Source organism: Alligator sinensis, unplaced genomic scaffold (assembly GCF_000455745.1).
Source record: "Alligator sinensis unplaced genomic scaffold, ASM45574v1 scaffold321_1, whole genome shotgun sequence".
In the NCBI taxonomy this organism is placed as follows: domain Eukaryota; kingdom Metazoa; phylum Chordata; order Crocodylia; family Alligatoridae; genus Alligator; species Alligator sinensis.
This window is the reverse complement of record NW_005841969.1, coordinates 2,964,505-2,983,997: the sequence shown is the minus strand read 5'-3', so window position 1 is coordinate 2,983,997 and position 19,493 is coordinate 2,964,505. Positions and strand designations below refer to the sequence as shown.

The window sequence follows — 19,493 nt, the reverse complement described above, 5'->3', positions numbered from 1 at the left end:
GCTATATGATTGAAAGGGAAAGAAACAACCCCCCCCCCCCCCCCCCCCCCCGCCAATAAAGCAAAAATGCTTACTGCAAATAGTTTAGTACAGCATTTTACATTTTTAGGTTTCACAAAAGTGATAACTAAATGATCTTATTCATGCATTTAGTTAGCAGTGCAGATTTTTACTGTGTTATAATGCTTGGAAAGAAAATACTATTTTCATTTCTTAGTTGTTGCGTTGTTCAAGGCATTTTCCATGACTAAATAATTTGAGGAGAATAGAAAAAGATGGCAAGGAGAATCTTCTCAAAATATTTGCTTTATTTCTCTTAGACATTCTCTAAGATTTTGCCTCTTAGAGAATACTTGGTTTAGTAAATATGAACAATTGCCTTTAGAAATGATTTGGTATCACTTTCGCAAGAAATGCAAGTCTAGTGCAGCTTTATTGCACTAGAAATTCAGTCTGTTGACTATGAGTTCCATTTTATGGGGGAAAGCGTTCTTAATGACACACACAATTTTAACATACCCATTTGCTTTTGATTAAATCCTGTAGCACATTGGTACACCCATGTAGGACTGACATTTGCCTTTATGAATCATGCATAAAATGACACTTTGAGTCATGCATAAGGAATTTACAAGAAGAACATGACACAACAATGTCCTTTTTGTGAATAGGCCTGTATTGTGAGTTTTATTGCTTTACCAGTAATACACAATTAAATATGTCTACAAAGCCTGGCTTTGATCCTGGTGTTCCCTTCTCTGGGTTCATGTTAGATCCTGTTCCTGTATCCACAGTACACAGCTACATAGTAGATACTGTTTTTACCAAGCCCATGCATTTTAAAATTAGGTTTCTTGTGAACTGAGCACATTACAAGTCATTTTCAATATAATCCCCCAAAATATCTTAAAGCTACAATAAAACTAAGATGACTCAGGATTTAATGTCAAGGATGTCCAAAAAAAGATCAAGGGTATGGACTAGAGCTTACCTGGACAACAGCTCATTGGAGAAGGGTTCAACAAGTATTAGGAGGTTGGATAAGAGAGAATGTGCCACTAGGTTTTTAGCACAGTAAAGATCCATGGAGCTATCTCTGCAAAGCTAGATCAAATCTTCTCTAGAGGCAGCAGGCCAATTTCATCCCAGAGTGATCACCATTGTCATGAGGGATGAATCTATCCTTCTTGTTAACGGAGGAAACTGCTGGTGGTCCACCTTTCCCTGAGCAAGGGCAGGGTAAATAAAGAGTTTATTCCATAAATCTTTCTCTTATTTTCTTGTTGATATTATTTTTTCAAATTCCTTTTATATCCAAACTGATTTGTCTAATAATAGGATCATTTAATATTTTACCTGTTTGTTAGCAGTTCTTTGATGAATTCTGGATTTCAAGTGAAAATATTTTTTAATACAGTTAGGTACCTGTGTTGGCCTATATCACAGAACTTGGTTTCCAGAATTACTCAACAGCTGAAACTTGGTATCTACAATCAACATCTCTATACATGAAGCTTCTTATTTATATATCTGTAGTAGGCTTGATTTTTTTCCTATATGTTTCTATTCCAAAGCTAATTAACTATAACTAATAGAATCAGGCTTCCTGAGCAATTACTGACACACTTTTCAAACATAAAATATTAAATATTTGCACATAAAATCAGATTTCAACACTTAAGCTTTCTGCAAATATTCTGAAATATTTACTTTAAAATTCATTTTTCTGCAAACATTCTTGCTAGGATAGTAAAAAAAGCAAACAGAAAGGGGTTTGAAATGCCAAAGAGGATATGTTTAATCATTGGAACTTCTGCAGAACTCTACCCCATACCCAACATTTTTCCAGCTGTAGTATCTTGGGTCACCCTCTGGAGACAGCAGGTCTGCATGTGTGTGTGTGCGTGTGTGTGAAACAGAAGATAACTGAGCACTGTGACTCAGCAGGCTCAAGTGTGTTGAAACTGGAACACGTGAAAAATTGCTGCAGTACAGAAGAAACCCCACCACAAATTGCACACCGCTGGTTATGACATATCACACCTCCCTCGAACTCATACGGAAAATCCTCACACAGTTGCAACCCATACTAGAAAGAGACCCTATTCTTAAAGAGATCTTCCCAGAGCCACCCATCCTAGCCTTCAAACAAGCACTGAACCTCGCCAACCTCATCACCAGAAGCAAACTTCCTCAGGCCCAGAACACACCAAGTGGATCCAGACCATCCCATGACAAGAAATGCAAAACCTGCTAACACATCTTCATCACCCCCACAATTACTACACCTCACAAGACAGGCATCAGCTTTCCCGGATCTTACACCTGCACCTCCAGAAATGTAATATATCTCATCCAATGCACCAAATGCCCTGATGGAAAATATCTAGGAGAGACCAAACAACAACTGCACACCAGAATGAATGCACAATGGAAATCTATCAAAGACAGGAATACCCAATTACCTGTGGGGGCACATTTCTCACAAGAAAACCACTCTCTCTCCAATCTCTCAGGCCTGGTCCTAAAAGGGAACTTACAAAACACTTCCCAGAAACGAGCCTATGAACTCCACTTCATCAACCTCCTGGATACTAAAAATCATGGACTAAATATAAACATTGCATTTATGACACATTATAACCTGCCTGACATCTGACTCCCCGGGTAACTCTCCACTATTCATCCCCCTTCTCCACTCCCCCCCCACTGCCCCCTCAACCGCCTGTCTCTCACCCATTGACTCCTCAATCTACATTTTCACTGACTACCTGTCTCGTATGCATACCAGCACAGCCTCTGGCTTCTTTACTTTTAATTCCATCCAGGAAGAACACACACCAACTGCTGAAACTTCCTCAGCCTGATGAAGGGTTTTTGAACTCAAAAGCTTTCTTAATTTTTTTCCAACTATTTAAGTTGGTCTAATAAAAGATATCAGATTCACCCAAAGAACCTTGTCTACCTCTTGAAATTGGAAAACATTTGGAACATCCTAGAACTGGGTTCTCCAGATGGAGAAGCAAACGACAGAGGACTTGGGTGGCAAAATTGCAGAAATCAAGTCTAAGAGGAAAGAGAAAAGGAAGCTTGGGCTGTTGGTAATCAGCTGTTCTGGAAAAAGGCAGATCCCTTCCAACAAATTCCCGTGTTTCCCCAGATCAGTACTGTTTCCATTGTTGCATGTGTGTGACAAGGTGTACCTCGTTTTGTACTGAATTAAATTTAGAGCAACAGTGTCTGATACAATTAAAATCTACCTTTTGTTTTCATTTTCAAAGTTCAAGATGTGTGTGATGTCACAATATGCGGCTGCTCCTAAATCACTTTGGTGAGACTACTTTTTTAAAAAGTAGGTATGGAAGAACTATTAAGAGAGCAGTTCTTAGATAAATCATCATTCTGTTTACTGAATTGAAGGGCGCTTTGGGCTACTACATAAACCAGAGCTGAGTACTCAGCGACCAACCCTCTTGAGCTCACATCACAGCTCCATGACCACCTCTTAAGGATCTGGAATGATGAGGAAATCCCAGATAACCTCAGACACAACATGATCATAACAATCTTCAAGAAAGGGGATAGGTCCAACTGTGGAAATTACAGAGAAATTGCCTTGCTGTCCACCACGGCAAAGATCATTGCGAGAACCCTCCTGAACTGTTTTTTTCCACTTGCTGAAGAGCTCCTCCTGGAATCTCTGTGTGGGTTTAGCATCAAGAGGCACAACTGACATGATCTTCACTGTTCACCAGATGCAGGAAAAACACCAGAAACAACATAAACCTCTCTATATGGTCTCTCTGACCTCACAAGAACCTTTGATTCTATCAACTGAGAAGTGCTGTAGACAATCCTTTTGAGGTACAGATGCCCACTAAAATTTGTCACCATTCTTTGCCTGCTCCATGATGGTATGTGAGCAGTGGTTCTCAGTAATGGATCCATCAGCAGATCCCTTTGAGGTAAGACAGGAGTTAAGCAAGGCTGCATCATTGCTCTAACACTCTTCACGATGTCGTTACTGAGATGCTACATCTGATCACCAATGAGTTTCCAGTCATATTGGAGCTAACCTACCAAATGTATGGTAAGTTGACTCTGAGCCAAAACCAAGACTAGCTGGACCTCAATCATGAAGCTCCAATACGCTGATGATGCTGTAGTGCATGGTCGCTTGGGAACAGATGTTCAGGCAATCATGGAAGTCTTTACCAAGGCATACAAGAAAATGGGATTGACATTTAACCTTCAGAAGACCAAGGTACTCCATGTTCAAAGGTCACAACATCAGATTCAAAACCAAGATAATGGTTTATCAAGCAGTTGTGATCCCTACCTTACTGTATGGAACTGAGACATGAACAATGTACAGGAGATACCTCAAGTCACTAGAAAAGTACCATCAACACTGCCTGCAGAAGATCCTTTGAATCCAGTGGGAAGATAGATACACCAACATTAGGTTCTTCTCACAAGGAGACACGATGAGGATTGAGGCAATGATCATCACGCATCAAATTCACTGGGCCATCCACATTTTCCAGATGTCTGACTCCAGACTCCTGAAGCAAGTTTTATTCTCCAGCTCAGTCAAGATGTACACTCAAGAAAAGGGCAGAGAAAGCGCTTCAAGGATGTCCTCAAGGCCAGCTTGAAAAAAATGCAACATTGACATCAACTCATGGGAGACTATTGCCCAGGACCCCTCCAAATGGAGGAAGTCTGTCACAAGAATCTCAGTACTTTGAAGCCTCACAACAACAACAGGAGATGGAAAAGTGGGAGTGATAGAAACAGCATGTTGAGGACCGAATCAAGAATCTGGAGCCCCTAATCCACATGAAAACACATGCCTGAGTTGCAATAGAACCTGTTGATCCTAGATTGGCTTTGTCAGCCATCTTCAGACCCACAGATAAGGAAATTATGGAAGACAATCATCCTCAACTGTGAGGGATTGCCAATGGTGATGATGATAATGATGATGACGATGACGATGATGATGAAACCAATCATTAATGGAGGTTTCTGCTGATCTTGCCAGAGCCATGACACCAGAAAATGTTATAACACTGAAAATGACTGATGAAAGAAAATTCATTCACCACTGCTCTAGGGAAAATCTCAAATTTATACACAGTTAACCCTATTATACCATATGCAAATGACCTTTTTGTTGTAGGCTGTACTAATGGTGTTGCCTATAACTAAGATTACCCACTACTTCTCTTTAAAATATTTTGTTTATTGGCTGCTTATAATATCAGCAAACCTGAACCATTTCAGATTGAGATTTCCCATGCCAAGTATCTTCCTCAGACCAATTTTGTGAAAGTTTTATTGGAAACAGTTCACCCACGTCTAAGGACAAGGTTAAAAAAAGATGTTGTTTTGTCTCTGTTAAAAAAAATCTTAAACCCATTTTGATGAGAGGTTTCAGTATAGCAATGGCTTGTGATTTGACTAGGTAATTGCTCTTGTGTCAAGGATGTGCCTTTTGCCACGTAGACGCTGTAAGTCTTGAAGAATGGAGAAGCTGAGCACAGGCAGCAACTGGGGGACAGGAGCACAGAGTATGTAACATCACTTCAAAGGAGCATTGGGAGTGGGTGCTGGCACTGGGATAAGTATTCTCTCATGGTTAATTGGCACAATGACTTTATAGCCTTTCTGGACAAGGAGGAAACCCAGATGCTCGATATGTTCAAGAGAATTGTACGTTGCCCTATATAATTTTGCACAATCATCTTTAAACTGCCCTTGCATTGCTGCAACCTTTTACTATGACGGGTATAGACTGGCATCCTGCTAATGTATCTCTTCTGCAGGCAACTCACATTAAGCCACTGAATGGACACTGTTGACCATTTTCTTAGAAACATACAACTCAACAGTTTCAAGTTGATTCATTTTTCTGACCAATTCCAAAAAAATGTTCTCTTTGAAGACATATTTTCATAGTAGCTTTCTGTTGAGTCTGTCCTTACTTCTGTTCGGACTCCTATCTGTTTTCTTCCTCATTCACTACAGGCCTTCCTGCTGTGGCTGGAACTGCTATCATTTAATGTACATCAAAATCCTGCCTTACTTCAATACATTTCTGATGATTTACCCATTCTGTTCTATTCTATATTTGTTCTGTGCTAGATTTTATCATAGCCACAGTGCCTTTATGTCTGTAAACACCTTAGAGCAGGCACCTTATGTTTGCCTCACTTTACCTACAGTACTGTGCTACTTACCTCAGAGGCACAAAACATGAATGACAACAACAACTACTACTACTACTACCTATATTTTTTTTGGATTCATCAGAGAATTGAAACAAGTCATATGACCATTCCATTTATAATGAATTCTCTTAACGTATCGTTCTAATACCTTGAAGAAGCTGCTGTGGGGTTACTTTCTTTAGTCCCTTTGGCAATCTGATTTCTTTTAAATTGCTACCCATGGCAGCTCTAATTTCCACCATTTTTAGTTTTCTTTTTCAGTGTTTCCTTTCTGTTCCTTCAAACACTCCAGCCGACCTTCTCGTGGGGTATTTTGTTCTCTGCTTCTGAGATTCTTCTCTTGGCTACTTCTGTTTTCCTTAACTGTACCAACAAACCTGCCAACTGATATGGAAATTAGGAAAAGCTTGCATTCCAAGGCTTTTGCATTTGCTGCCAATTCAAGCTGGACCACATTTACAGGGCCTAGTCCTGAGAGATAACGAGCTGTACCTGCCATTCACCATGATGCCTGTAGGAGTTCCCGGAGTGAAGTTCCAGCCCAGTGCCTTCAAAGGGGCAGGATTTCAGTACCATGTCCCATTGACACACCTATTTTTTTGTTAATTTTCTTATAACAAGCTTACTTCGGGTATTTGTGTATTTTAGGATCTTCTCTTTTGGAGCTTATATTTCTTACCCATATAAGTGCAATAAAACATCTTTTGAGTAGGGATATCAGCCTAACACTTTAAAAGTTGTTTCAGGCTGAAGTTCAGTTTGTTCTAAGAAAAACGCTAGGCAATGGCTGAAGCCCAGATACAGCACATGTTATGTTCATCTATCTAGAGCTCCCAGCCTCTGCCAGTTACTGGAACAAAAGCTGTATTTTAGCATTCTAATAGGAGAATAACTATTAATGAAAAGGCTCAGGCTTCTTATAGCTGAAACAGAAGAGACAAAACTTTTAGTTTAGAGGAAATGACATATAAAGGGCAGAGTTAAGGGGAGATGTTAACATGAAATACAGTATTGTCAATCTTGCTACTTTCATAGCTACCTTAGTGAAAAAAGAAAAGGAAGAAAACATATGAAAAAATATAAAGATATGTTAATATTAATAAGCTGGAGTTGTTTTGGAGAATTAAAACACAAATTCTTGTAGATTTATTTTTCCTGATTTGAATGCAGACGAACCTTTATGCATTTTGGCTTGGATTTTAGTACTTATATTTAGACTATTTATTCCAGTTTATCTTAATGTTACTTCCTCTTAATTTCTTAGCATATTGCACATATGCATAGGCTTTTAAAAACAAAATGTGAAAGGTTAAAAAATAGTTTGCAAACAGGAAATGGAATAGAGTTAGCCTATTCCACTGAGGAGCTCCATCATGTAGGTAGGAAGAAAAGATTAAATGCCAACAGTATAAAGAAGCAGGTCATAACATTGTCTTCCCCTTTATAGAAATATAATCTTGCAAGAAGCTTGTGTGGCATTTGAGCATTAGCAAATATAATACATGTTGAAAAAATGAAGTCTAAAAACTTACATTTTTGGAAGGGGTATAGCTCTCATACTGGAAAAGGAAGTTAATCTTGAACTGTACTAATATCTGGCATCTGAGATTAAAGTGAGTTTACGACGTTGTGTGCCACTCTGGAGTCCTTCAATGAATGAAAAAGTTATAAAGATATTTTTTTTCTTATTATACTAAAAATTGTAGGTTTGTGATTTACCCAAGATAACTCATAGTGCAACTCATAAATAAGACTTAATCTTTGAAAGTTTTTATTTTATATTAAGGGGAGAATAAAGACCCTTCAGTTTAATTTGATTTTGGGCATTTCAAAGCAGGTATTTCCAAACTCAGAAAAAATGACCTTTTCATTAATCTATGATTTTGGAAGCAGTCGCACTAACTCACAACCACATACAAATACAAAAATCCTAATGGGACTATTTTCTTACTAAGCCTGTAACAGTTTACATTCACCTAATGGCCTGGGGTTATGAGCAAACTACTCAATTAGAGAATTTAGGCTGGTTGCCCACATATTTTAGAGCAAATTATCCTTTCACAAATGCAGAACCCCCATATAAAACACTTAAGCAGTATTTCCTGTAAAAATGAAAAGAAAAAGAGCAAAAATGCTATTCTCTAAATTCCCACCTTAAGTCTACGAAGTATTTGTTTTATGCTAGTGTAGTGATTTTATGAAGCAATACTTGTTTTTGCCTTACATACCTCAATCTTGGTTCCTTTGCTGGAATGTTTAATCTTTAAAGCAGTTAAGAAATGTTAATGCAAAAATCTTTTCAGTGAACTTTTCTAAAGTAACTTCTTACTCCTCGTGCTACTGATACTTGAAGAGCAGAGCACAGAGGGTATGGTTTGCAGATAGTTCTGTTTTGTGAGGACCCTCTGAATTCTGTATTATCTTTTAGCACTTACTATTTCTTTTGCTTTCTTTTACTTTAAAAAGGGGTCAGGCTTCCAATCTATAAACACCCATTAAACATTCTCCACCCTATTATATTAGGTTGCCAGTCTTAATTGTCTGCAGCTGGGAGGATCATTTAATTTTGATTTCAAAGGCAGAGATTTTCAAAATGCAGGCCTATCCTCTTATGAACTCCTCAGAAGATATTATCTTTGATAAAATGAGACATATGGTAAAGTTTATGCATAGGAAAAAAAATCTCTACCAGGTAGTCATTAACATTAAAGGGAAAATCCAGCTCGGGTTCTCTATGTGTGAGGAGTGTTCTATGTTTAATGGAACTGACAGTTTCATTGTGATGGAAGGTGGAACTTGTACATTATAGTCCTTGCTTCTGTGGTCACACACACAGATTTCCCGAAGATGAGAACAAGGAAACAGCTGGTGGATTTGCAGCTACGTGTATTCTAAGACCATTTCCCTGTGTGTGTTATGATGACAATCTTACAATAACAGCATGGAGGTGATTGTTCTACAGCTGTGAGACCTGGTATCAGGGGGGAGAATCATTGCCTTCTTTCTCTGCACTTCTACCAATTCCGTCACCTGCTTTCAGTGTCCCTCTGATGTCTACATTGGACAAACAGGGTGATCTCTATGCATTAGAATGAATGTATGCTGATCAGACATCAGTACCAGAAAGACAGATAAGCTTGTGGAAGAGCATTTTAACCTCCCTGGACAGTCCACTGCTGATGTCAGAGTGGCTGTTCTTAGGCAATAAAACTTTGAAAATGAACTTGAAAGGAAATTACAGAACAATAAATTATCCACAGACAGGATGGTGTTAAGTATAGACTAAACTGAAACTACAAATTCTTATTCTGTTACCCGGATTAGTTTTTATGAGATTTATGTCCTTCTATGGGTTAACTGGTTTATTTTTCCCTCTCCTACCCACCTTGCCGCTTTCAGCCATACCTGTTCCTTTTTCCTCCTGCCTTCCCTACCCTTTTAAATTCTAATTCTGCTTTCTACTTAGGAGCTCTGTTTTCTGCCATCCCTTCACAGCATCTGATAAAGCTCTTTGTTTACAAAAGCTTGTGCTGATTTAGTTAGTCAATAAAGGTGCAAATCTACCCTGCCTTCTGCTAGAAGGATTTACCTCCTATTCTCCATGTCCCCTACTTAGTTTTGATATAGGATGGAGGCTTTGAGCTTTAGCACAAATTTTCTGCTTTCTGCACAAACAACTCCCACTAAAATCAAAGAGCTGCAGGTCTTTTGTTGAAGATGGGATTTGGCTCTAAATGTGAAAATGTACAAATTACATGTACACTTAAGCAATTATTTCACTACAGTAATGACAGAGTAAGAGAGCATCGTGGTGCTAAATAAAGGTTTTAGGACACACAAATATGTCTAGTATTTTAGGAGTGCTAAATATTTTCTGCTTTAGCTTAAGCCCATGGCAACTGGAGGTGCCAGATTTTTCCTGTTCAGCACCCAAAATAAGGTGCTGAAAATGTGGGTCTCATAATATGAAATGAAAGATGTTTTTTCTCATGATGGACAAATAAATGAGATAGCTCAGGTATATGCAACCATCAATCCTCTGGATATTAGCATACATGTAAGAGGTCTAATCAGATACCTGAGGAATCTGTTTGTGGCTGACAAGCCCGATTTGAAAGCAACACAGCTTGTTACAAGTTTCACAGATCCATATGTTGTCTGAGTTGGAGTCCAAATTTACAGCAGGCTGCTTTCTTTCTCACTTTGCTTCCATGCTCTGGATCAAAACAACGTCATGTTGAGCTGTACCCAGTGCCAGATGCTTCCTCCAGATTGGATGAGATTCTACATGCTCCTCCCAATTTCTACATTAATGTTGAACATCTTCATATTAATTTTGCACATTATCACCATAGAGGGTGACCACACTTTCTAGAGCCATCTCAAATCTTACTATACAAACATTATTGGGGATGTAGTCTTCTCCCATTCTCCAGCCAGGGCTGATCCATTGCAACCTCATTTCTGGATAGCGATTTCTAAATGTGTCAGTCCTGTGTGCTCTAGTACCACAGTTTGGTATTTTGTTTCCCCATTTTATTTTCAGGATCTCATACAGATATCTCATGTGAAAGCTGTTCTCTCTCTTGATGTGCCTAGCATAGGTAGTCCACATTTCTGAACCATAAAGCAGGGATGACAGCACACAAGACTTGTAGATTCACATCTTCATCTTCACTGATAGTTTTCAGTAATTCCATGCACATTTCTGTAATAGCCCCAAATTCTTAGCTGCTTTTCCAATTCTGTTTGTCAGTTCAGTCTGATGGCCAAGATTGTATAACGCAAGTAGCAAAAACTGTCAATGACACCAAGAGATTTATCCTCCAGAGTCATGTCAGATATTGGTTCTTTCACCCTTTAGTACATGATCACAGTCTTCTTGAGACTAATTGCCATCCCAAAGCTCTTGCATGATTCAGAAAATCTTCCCAAGGGATTTTGCAGGGAAGATTCACTGTGGACAACCAGGGCTGCATCATCTGCAAACAGGAGATCTCTCAGAACCAGTTTTTGTACCCTGTTTTTTTCTCTAAATGTGCAATGTTGAACAAGTCTCCATCTGGTCTGGTTCAAAGATAAATGTCATCATTGCTGTCCTTGAATGCACAAAGAAGCAATGACAAGTAGATGTTAAAAAGCACAGGGGCTGACACACACCCATTTCACCCTACTGTTGATGTCAAAGGCATTTGACTCTGTTTTCTTACACTATAGTTGCCTTTATACCTTGATGTAATGAGCAAATGATGTTCAACGGTTTGAGGGGACAGCCCAGTTTCTTCAGAATAAAAAGGTCCTGTCTTGAATGTATTGAAGGACTTCATCAGATCCATGAAGGCTATGTACAGTAGTATTCATCTTTCTCTACACTTTTCTTACAGTTGCTTGACCAAAAATATCATATCAATGGTGGAGAGTCCTGAGCGAAAACTGCAATGAGTTTCAGGATAGATTCTTTCACTTAGGGATTGCAGCTGAGGGAGCATGATGTGAGTGACAATGTTTCTGATAATATTCAACAGGGAGATATCTCTATAGTTGTCTCAGTTGCTTCTATCCCCTTCTGTATAATTGTACAAATTGAGCATCTTTGAAATCTTTCAGTACCGCTTCCTCTTTCCAACAGAGCAGTATAACTTCATGAAGCTTTCAAAGTAATTCATTGTTGGCACATCTGTAGATTTCAGCAGGCAAACAGTCATGAGGCAACTAGCTCAGAGGTGTCAGACATACAGCCCACAGAGCCATTTTATCCAGCCCACGGGACTCCCAAAAGAACTAGGAATTCAGAGTTAGTGCAAGCGAGGAGAGGACTTGCCATGGAAATCTGGGGCATGAGGTCCCAATGGGCACACATCTTGGCAGCAGGGATAGAAGTGGGGGGGAGGGGAGGGGAGGGGGGCAGATTTAAATGACAAGTGCATTAGCCCCACCATCATCACCTACCCTGATGGGTCTGGATCAAGTTCAGAAGGTGTCTTGCAGTCCAGATCTGGTCTGGGGGTGCAGGTAAGTTTGACACCCTGATACAGCTGAATCAACTGATACACTGCAGTGATGGCCAGCACTGATATATCCTAGCCAGCAGTAGCTAACAAGGACGTAGATGATTGTGAAAGATAAGCACAAGCCTGCTAATCTATGAATGCAATCTTGAAAGACAAGAGTGGAAGTAATTGGTTAAAATTGCTGATAAATCAATAATAATATCTTTGTTCTTGGGTTATCAGAGGCAACAGACAGTGAAAATGTACAATATATTATTTTTTGGGAGATGCCTGCCAGCAGTGCTGGGGATAATACACATAGGGCACATCTACATGTGGTGATTTAAGGCTGTGGCAGAGCACCTTTAGTGTCTGGCACTTTAAGGCTGAGAGCAGGCAGCTGGCCCTTGTGGGCCAGCCCTGATGAGGCAGCCATTTTAGATCCAGGCCCACAGGGCTGAGGGAGCAGTCTGCTGCTGGCAGATGAAAGAGCAACATCCAGCTGAACTGCTTCTCAGGAACACCTTGGAGGTAAGGGCAGGAGCAGTAGGGATGGCAGGAGGCTCCTGGTCCTGAGCATGACAGAAAACTGTACCCTGCTGGGGAAGGGTGGCTTGGTGGGATTTCCTGTGGTGGGGGAGTTCCCCAGAAATGCCAGGCCTGTTGCCTCCCCAGTGAAAGGTGAGGAGAGACACCTTAAAACTGCAGCCCCTACATCCTGGTGGGATACCCAGTAGCAGGGACAGTCAGGGGCCCAAGTAGGCAGATCTATGTGTGAGGAAGTGGGCGAGCAGCGAAGGAACCTAGACAAAACCCTTGATTGGTCAATGCTGGGGCCAGGACCAGGATGATCAAAAGGGCTGGAGTGCCCACCACAAGGGACGCCAAGAGCCAGGGGGCCTGGGGTTCTGACTGGCCTGGAGTGGGCCAGGGCCTTTATGTCCAAAGGTCCCAGAGGGGAGCCACACCCAAGAGGGAAAATGATCTAGGGAGCTGACTGTCCTGTGTGATGGCAGGGATTGAGTTCACCTGATTAGGAGGGATCTAGTTGGGGTCCGAACATCAGACTTTGGGGTCCAGTGTGGGGCCAAAGCTGCATAGTGGATGCCATCTGCAAGGCATGGGTGATGATAAGGGAAGGTCAGAGTTGTGTACAGCAGCCCCTTGTGGAAAGGTCAGAGTTGTGTACAGTGCCCCCTGGCACTGGGGCAGTAAAATAGGCAGCCTCCCACATTTTACATCAGTTTTTGGAACAGCAAGTTGTGGCAGACAAAACTGAGTAGACTGACCTACTTAGACAGGTGGGCAGGCCAAAGTTGAGAGCCGGTCCCAGGAGTTGCCCCCCCATCAGAAAGGCATATTAGCCTTTTTTAAGGTGCATTAAGGGCACGGGTCTACATGTGTGCACCCTTAATGCACTTTAAAAATGGTGATTTTAGGCTAATTGTGAATAAATTTAATACCTGCATAAAGCAAGTATCAAGTTTTGGCATGATTAGTTAAGTCACCTTAACTCACATGTACATACTGAAAGGTGCCTTAATGCTATGTGACTGAGTGGACCAGAGCTGAGCCCCATGCTGCCACTGGGCGCCACCAAGAAGAAGATGTGGTGGTTGCTGTTCTGCAAAGTGCAGATGCTGGAGCTGGGGTGGCGGTTCCAGCAGCAGTGGTCCCTGTTGGTGTGTGGTAAATTGGCAGAGGGGGCAGGAGGTATGGAGACTTCTGTCACAGCAGAAGGGACAGGCCTCTCCATGACTCCCTGAAGGGAATGGGGCACCACAGCATACACAGGGCCTTTATTAATGGCTTCCCCACACATTTCCCTTGAGGCAGATTTGCTGGTTGGGAAATGCAGCCCTGCAGGGGTGGGATGACTTGCTGCCTGCCTGGGATTCAGGCCCCCTTAGAAGCCTATGCTGGGGCTCCCACCTAGGACAGCAAGTGGGCTGGGACTGTGTCTGCCCCCAGTGCCCGGCACTGGCTTCCCTGCTCTACCCACGTCCATCCCGGGCAAGTGCCTGGCCTCTGTACCAGACACTGCAGGTAGGAGAGGTGGTGTCAGCTCCTGGGGGCTGTGTGCAACTCAGCCTGGGCAGGATGGGTGCAGTGCGGGCAGAGGCTCAGATCTTTCCTTGGCCATCCTGATCCAGGGCTGAGGCCCCACCCCTGTTGTGCTCAGTCTTCCCAGGCTGAGTCACGCAGAACCACCAGGAGCTGACACCACCTTTCCCACCTGCAGCGTCTGGTACGGAGGCCAGGCACTTGCCCAGGATGGAGGTGGGTGGAGCAGGGAAAGCTGTGGCAGGCACTGGGGGCAGACACAATCCCTGCTGTCCTGGGTGGGAGCCCCAGCACAGGCTTCTAAGGGCACCTGAATCCTGGATGGGTAGTATGGCATTCCACTTCTGCAGGGCTGCATTACCTAGCCAGCAAACCTTTCCCAAAGGAAAGGCGCAGGGGAGCCACTAGCAAAGGTCCTTCCTGCACTGCACTGCCTCCTTCCTTTGCAGGGAGTTGTGGGGGGCCCTGTCCCTTGTGCTTTGACAGGAACCCTCACACCTCCTGCCCCCTCTGCTGACTTACCGCGTATGGACAGGGACCACTGCTGCCAGAACTGCTGCTCCAGCTCCAGAGTCTGCACCTTGGAGAACAGCACTCTCCACTTGGCAGTGCCTGGCAGTAGCGCAGGTCCCCACAGGTTTGGCTCTGACATGCTCTCATCCAATGCTGGGGAGGTAGGAACATGGGGAAGGGGTTAGAGCCAGGGCCAGAGCCGGGGCCAGGTTGACCACAACTGTGGGGGGGAGGGGGGGACTGGAGGCTCCCACCCCTTTGGCCAGCGCTGGGCTGCAACACCCAGCTACTCTGCTGCAGCCTCCTGGGGACTGTCCAGGGTGCTGACCAGGGCAGGCTGCTCAGAGAGCTGTGTTAAGGTGCCTTATCGAGTCCATATGTAGATGCATGCTTAAATCACCTTAATGCACCTCAGGTTAAGGTGCATTAAGTTTAGGTGCATGTGAAGTCATGTGTAGACATACCCATAGAAGACAAACCAAGCATAAAGGGCCTTACAGTTTGATGGTGCCCAGAGTGTGCCTGCTATTTCCTGTTATCATTAGAAGCCATGACCCCTGCTACAGAAGGCTTACAAAGTAAGCCCTCCTATTCTTGCATAAGGCCTCAGATCTGTGCATCTATATAGATGCCAAATGAAGTCAATGGAAGACTGCACAGATGCTGGGTTCCATGTTGAGAGACCCTGATGCATGTCGGGGACCTAATTTTTTACAACATTTACTCCGGGTCTTATTCATTAATATTTAATGAGGAGAGTAGAAGAAACAGAGAATCATAGAGAAGTAGAGCTAGAAGGGATATCCAGTGATCATCTAGACCAACACCTTGCCTGAGGCAGGATCATCCCTATGCAAACCATCCCATACAATCCATGAGAGTTGGGATCAGTTTAATGCAATTGTTCAGGCAGTACATAATGAGGGAGAATTATTTTTCGACAAATAAATAATTAACTAAACAGAAGATAATCCATATACTGTAGTTTTGTAGGTGTTGCAGAGGAAGCATGTATTCAGGGTTTTCTATGTTCAGGGATAAAATGCTTGGTACTACTCTAGCTGAAATCGATGGAAATTCTACCATTTACTTAGTTTTGAAGGATCAAATCTAAAGAAAGGAGTATTTTACTGGAAAGAAAAGGGCAGATGATCTTGATTTTTCTCAAATGTATGCCACCAATCAGATGTAGTGAAGCATGGGTTTCTTCTGCTAATGTGGATTTTTCTAATAAAAAAGTGATCTCAATCAAGTACTTTGCAAAACTAAGTTAAATACCATCGGAAATATATCTGTTTTAGGACATGGGATCCACTCAGAAATTCTTTGAAAAACTGAATAAAATCAAAATATTTGATCTCTTCGTGTGGTGGAATTTGATTAAGATTTACTGGCTTTTACTACAGTTTTCAAATTGACAGGCCCTACTAAAGCTAAAAATGGAATTCATATGCAAAACTTGCATGGTTATGTTTGTTATTAACATTGTCTTCCCTAAAAATATGTATATGTTATTTAAATAAGGGATAAACAAGTTAAATGTTGATCTGCCTAGTTAAGAAAGTTATATGATGTGTTCTTTTCCTCTTATTATAAAGATTGTGAATTTAGGTATATATGTTGAGGAGTTTGTGGTTACTTTAAATCTAATACACTGCACTTACACCATTTTTCTTCAATGCTCTGCTCTTTTCATATAAAGTTCTGTGTTCCTGGCCAATTTATGGCCAGACTTATCCAATAAACAAGTTTGTAGGAAAGCATTTATAGATTGTTAGGAATATGTGTGGTGCCTGTACTTTTCTCAGCAATAATGTAGTGCCTTACTTCTATTGGTTTTCTTAAATGATAATGCAAAAATTATGATGAGAAAATAAGTAATTTGTATAAATCAAGACTAATTCTGCAAATGCCCACTAATGACGGAGATGTATAAGCCAAAGCTTTAAAAATGACTAATGACTATGGGTTCTTAACTTGCGGTATTCAATTTAAAATACTTTAAAAAGGTTTAATTTTCAAAGGTTGGGTACTCAGTACTTTTTGAAAATCAGGATGATTTTCAATATCTCAAGTTAGCTCAAAATCACTAGTCATTTTTAAAAATCTTCACAGAGTTTGTCATATTAATTAGTAAGTGAACAAATTTAATGGAAAGGGGGAGGATTTTTAACAGAAACAATTTTGTTAATTTATGTATTTGTGTTATTTAGTATATTATGTTGTATAACTCTATAAGTATATTATTAATGTATTTTAATGTATTGCAGGAGTATCTAAGGGCCCCAGTCATTGTCCAGAACTGCAATGTGTTGGTATCATGCCATTCAAACACAGGACAAAGAAGCTAATCCTTACCACAAAGACCAGGTACAGACATTACACTTTTACTGGTATAAGCAATTAAAAGGGAACCCAGTTTTCTCTGTTAAAAAAATCCAGGATTCTCTGATTTAAAACCACAAAATCTGCATTTTTCCGTGGTTAAAATGAAATGCCACACTATATATACGTATCATTTGAACACAATGTTTTATTCATATAGTTATAATTTTAAAGCAATTTGAAAGTCTACCAGTGCCTCAATCATTATAATAAAATAAATTCTAAATACCTATGTATTTTGGTGTTTGATTTTGGTTTTATTATCATTGAAAATCAGAGCTCGCCCTGCTTCCTTCACTCACCAGGACATGGGTCCAACTACAATTGTCCACCCCACTGCTTTGTGGTGCTAAGCAGCCCTGATATGCTGGTGCCCCTTACTCCCAAGACACAGCCCCCACAGTCCTGCCAGTGTCACCCACCCCTCCCTGCCCTGCCACCATCAGCCCCACCAGCATAACCTGTAGGCAGAGCTGGCCTTAGGGGTGGACAGTGAGGGCAACTGCCCAGGGCACCAAGGTGTGTGTGGGGTATCAAGGCATGCCAGGGCAGAGCTCCACCTCAGCTTGGGCAGGGGTAGAAGAGGAGGTAGCAAGCTGGGGGTGCCCCTCATTCCTGACCCATAGACTCCTGGCCTCCCAGCCCTGCCAGAGGGGTCCCCTAGCTTTCCCCCACCCCCAAGCCCCAGCCCCAATGTGTGGGGCAGAGGGTGAGTGTGTGGGGCAGCGGAGGTGTGTGGGAAGCGGGGGGTGCATGGGGCAGGAACGGTGTGAGGTGGGGGGTGGTTCCAGAGCGTGGCCCCCGCCCCAGTGTTGCAGGGCTGATCTGGACCCCCCCCCCACCCCACTGCAATGGTGTGGGGCTGGTCGGGGCCATCAGGGGCAAAGCACAAACCAGCCCTGCACCATTGGGGGAGAGGGGCAATGGCACAGGGGCAGTCTGGGTACATCCACTGGCAATATGTCAGGACAAATATGGTGGGGGCAAGTGTCCCCTCGAGGGCACCTGGCCCAGCAGGCAGGGATGTAGCATGTTCTCCCTTCCTCCCTCACTGAGTCACCACCACCACCTCAAGCTTGGTGCTGTGGGGTGCAGGGCATAGGGCTGCAGCCCAGTTGGATCCAAACATTTCCAGCAACGTGGCTGTAACGGTGCAGAGTTATGCCCCCCAGTGCACCCCCCCATGCATCACCTATGCTCCCCCATCCTCCATAGACTTACCTGCAGGCAGCTGCAGAAGCTGTTCCCATCACTCTGCCTGGCTGTATTGCTGGTCACATGTGTGTACATGTGCACATGCACATAGGGCCTCTGCCTCCGATTGCCCTGCTTCACCCTCCCAGTCCCAAGCAGCTCCTTACAGGCTGGAAGTCTGCCAGCCTGTGAGGGCAATCTTGTAGTTTCCTACTTCAAAGGGGAAAATCCACGTTTTTCCATGGGAAATGGAAAACCTGGATCCTTGGTGATCAGAAACCAGTCTATACCTGTAACAGAACCGAAGTTCAGCACACATAAAACTGGTTTAAAGATGGCAGAACCCAGTCTAAGATTTGTTCCCCCTCCCACCCTTCACCAAAAGTCAAATATGTGTTCTGTTTGCTACAGATCTAAACTACACTGCTTACAGAAAACTGTGTAACTTAAACTGATTCCACCTCAGGCTTTTTGAATGTCTGTACCTAGTCAAAATGTTTATATATAAGAGCTCAAGCAAAAAGCTTCATTTTAAGAAAAGAAACAATTTAGAGATAGAAGAATATAAGGACATTACTGTACACAACATGGGTCAATTAATAGTTTTGTAAGTATTGATGTTTTATTTGTAGGATCTCACTAGTACATTAGATTTCTCTAGTGTATATTTCACTTGTGTTAGCTCTTTGCTGAAGAACAAGAGAGACTACTACAGGTCAATCGCATCTTACGCGGGGGTTATGTTCTAAAGGCAGCGCGTAAGGCGAAAATCGCGTATAGTAAAATCGCGTATTACCATGCCAGCGGTGACTGTACCTTTTCTGTGTGCAAATGATTGGGTAGGCTAGTAAAGTGAGAATTAGTGAGGTTTTGCTGTATGCCACACATATTTTCAGAATTAATACACATCTTGGATTTAACAAAAAAAAGCATGTGTATGTGAAGAACAAGATTGTTTTCCACAAAGAACCGAAGTCACTGAGAATGTGTATGTGAGAATGTGTATGACAATTGTTTATATTTCTCTGGTGTGAAAGGAGTAACAATGTTCACTACTGATAAATGTACACATTTCTTTAAAGAATAACTCAGACTTAACAACAATACATAT

The 19,493-nt window shown here is 42.1% G+C and overlaps 1 protein-coding gene across 1 annotated transcript in view; it reads left to right on the top strand.

Moving 5' to 3' along the window:
• Positions 1-19,217, top strand: part of EVX2 (even-skipped homeobox 2) — a 53,594-nt gene extending 34,377 nt beyond the window's left edge. Inside the window, exon 3 of the mRNA XM_014518589.1 lies at positions 19,065-19,217. Within this exon, the coding sequence (XP_014374075.1) occupies positions 19,065-19,217 (153 nt within the window). The remainder of the gene's footprint in view (positions 1-19,064) is intronic.
• Positions 19,218-19,493: the final 276 nt, after the last annotated feature.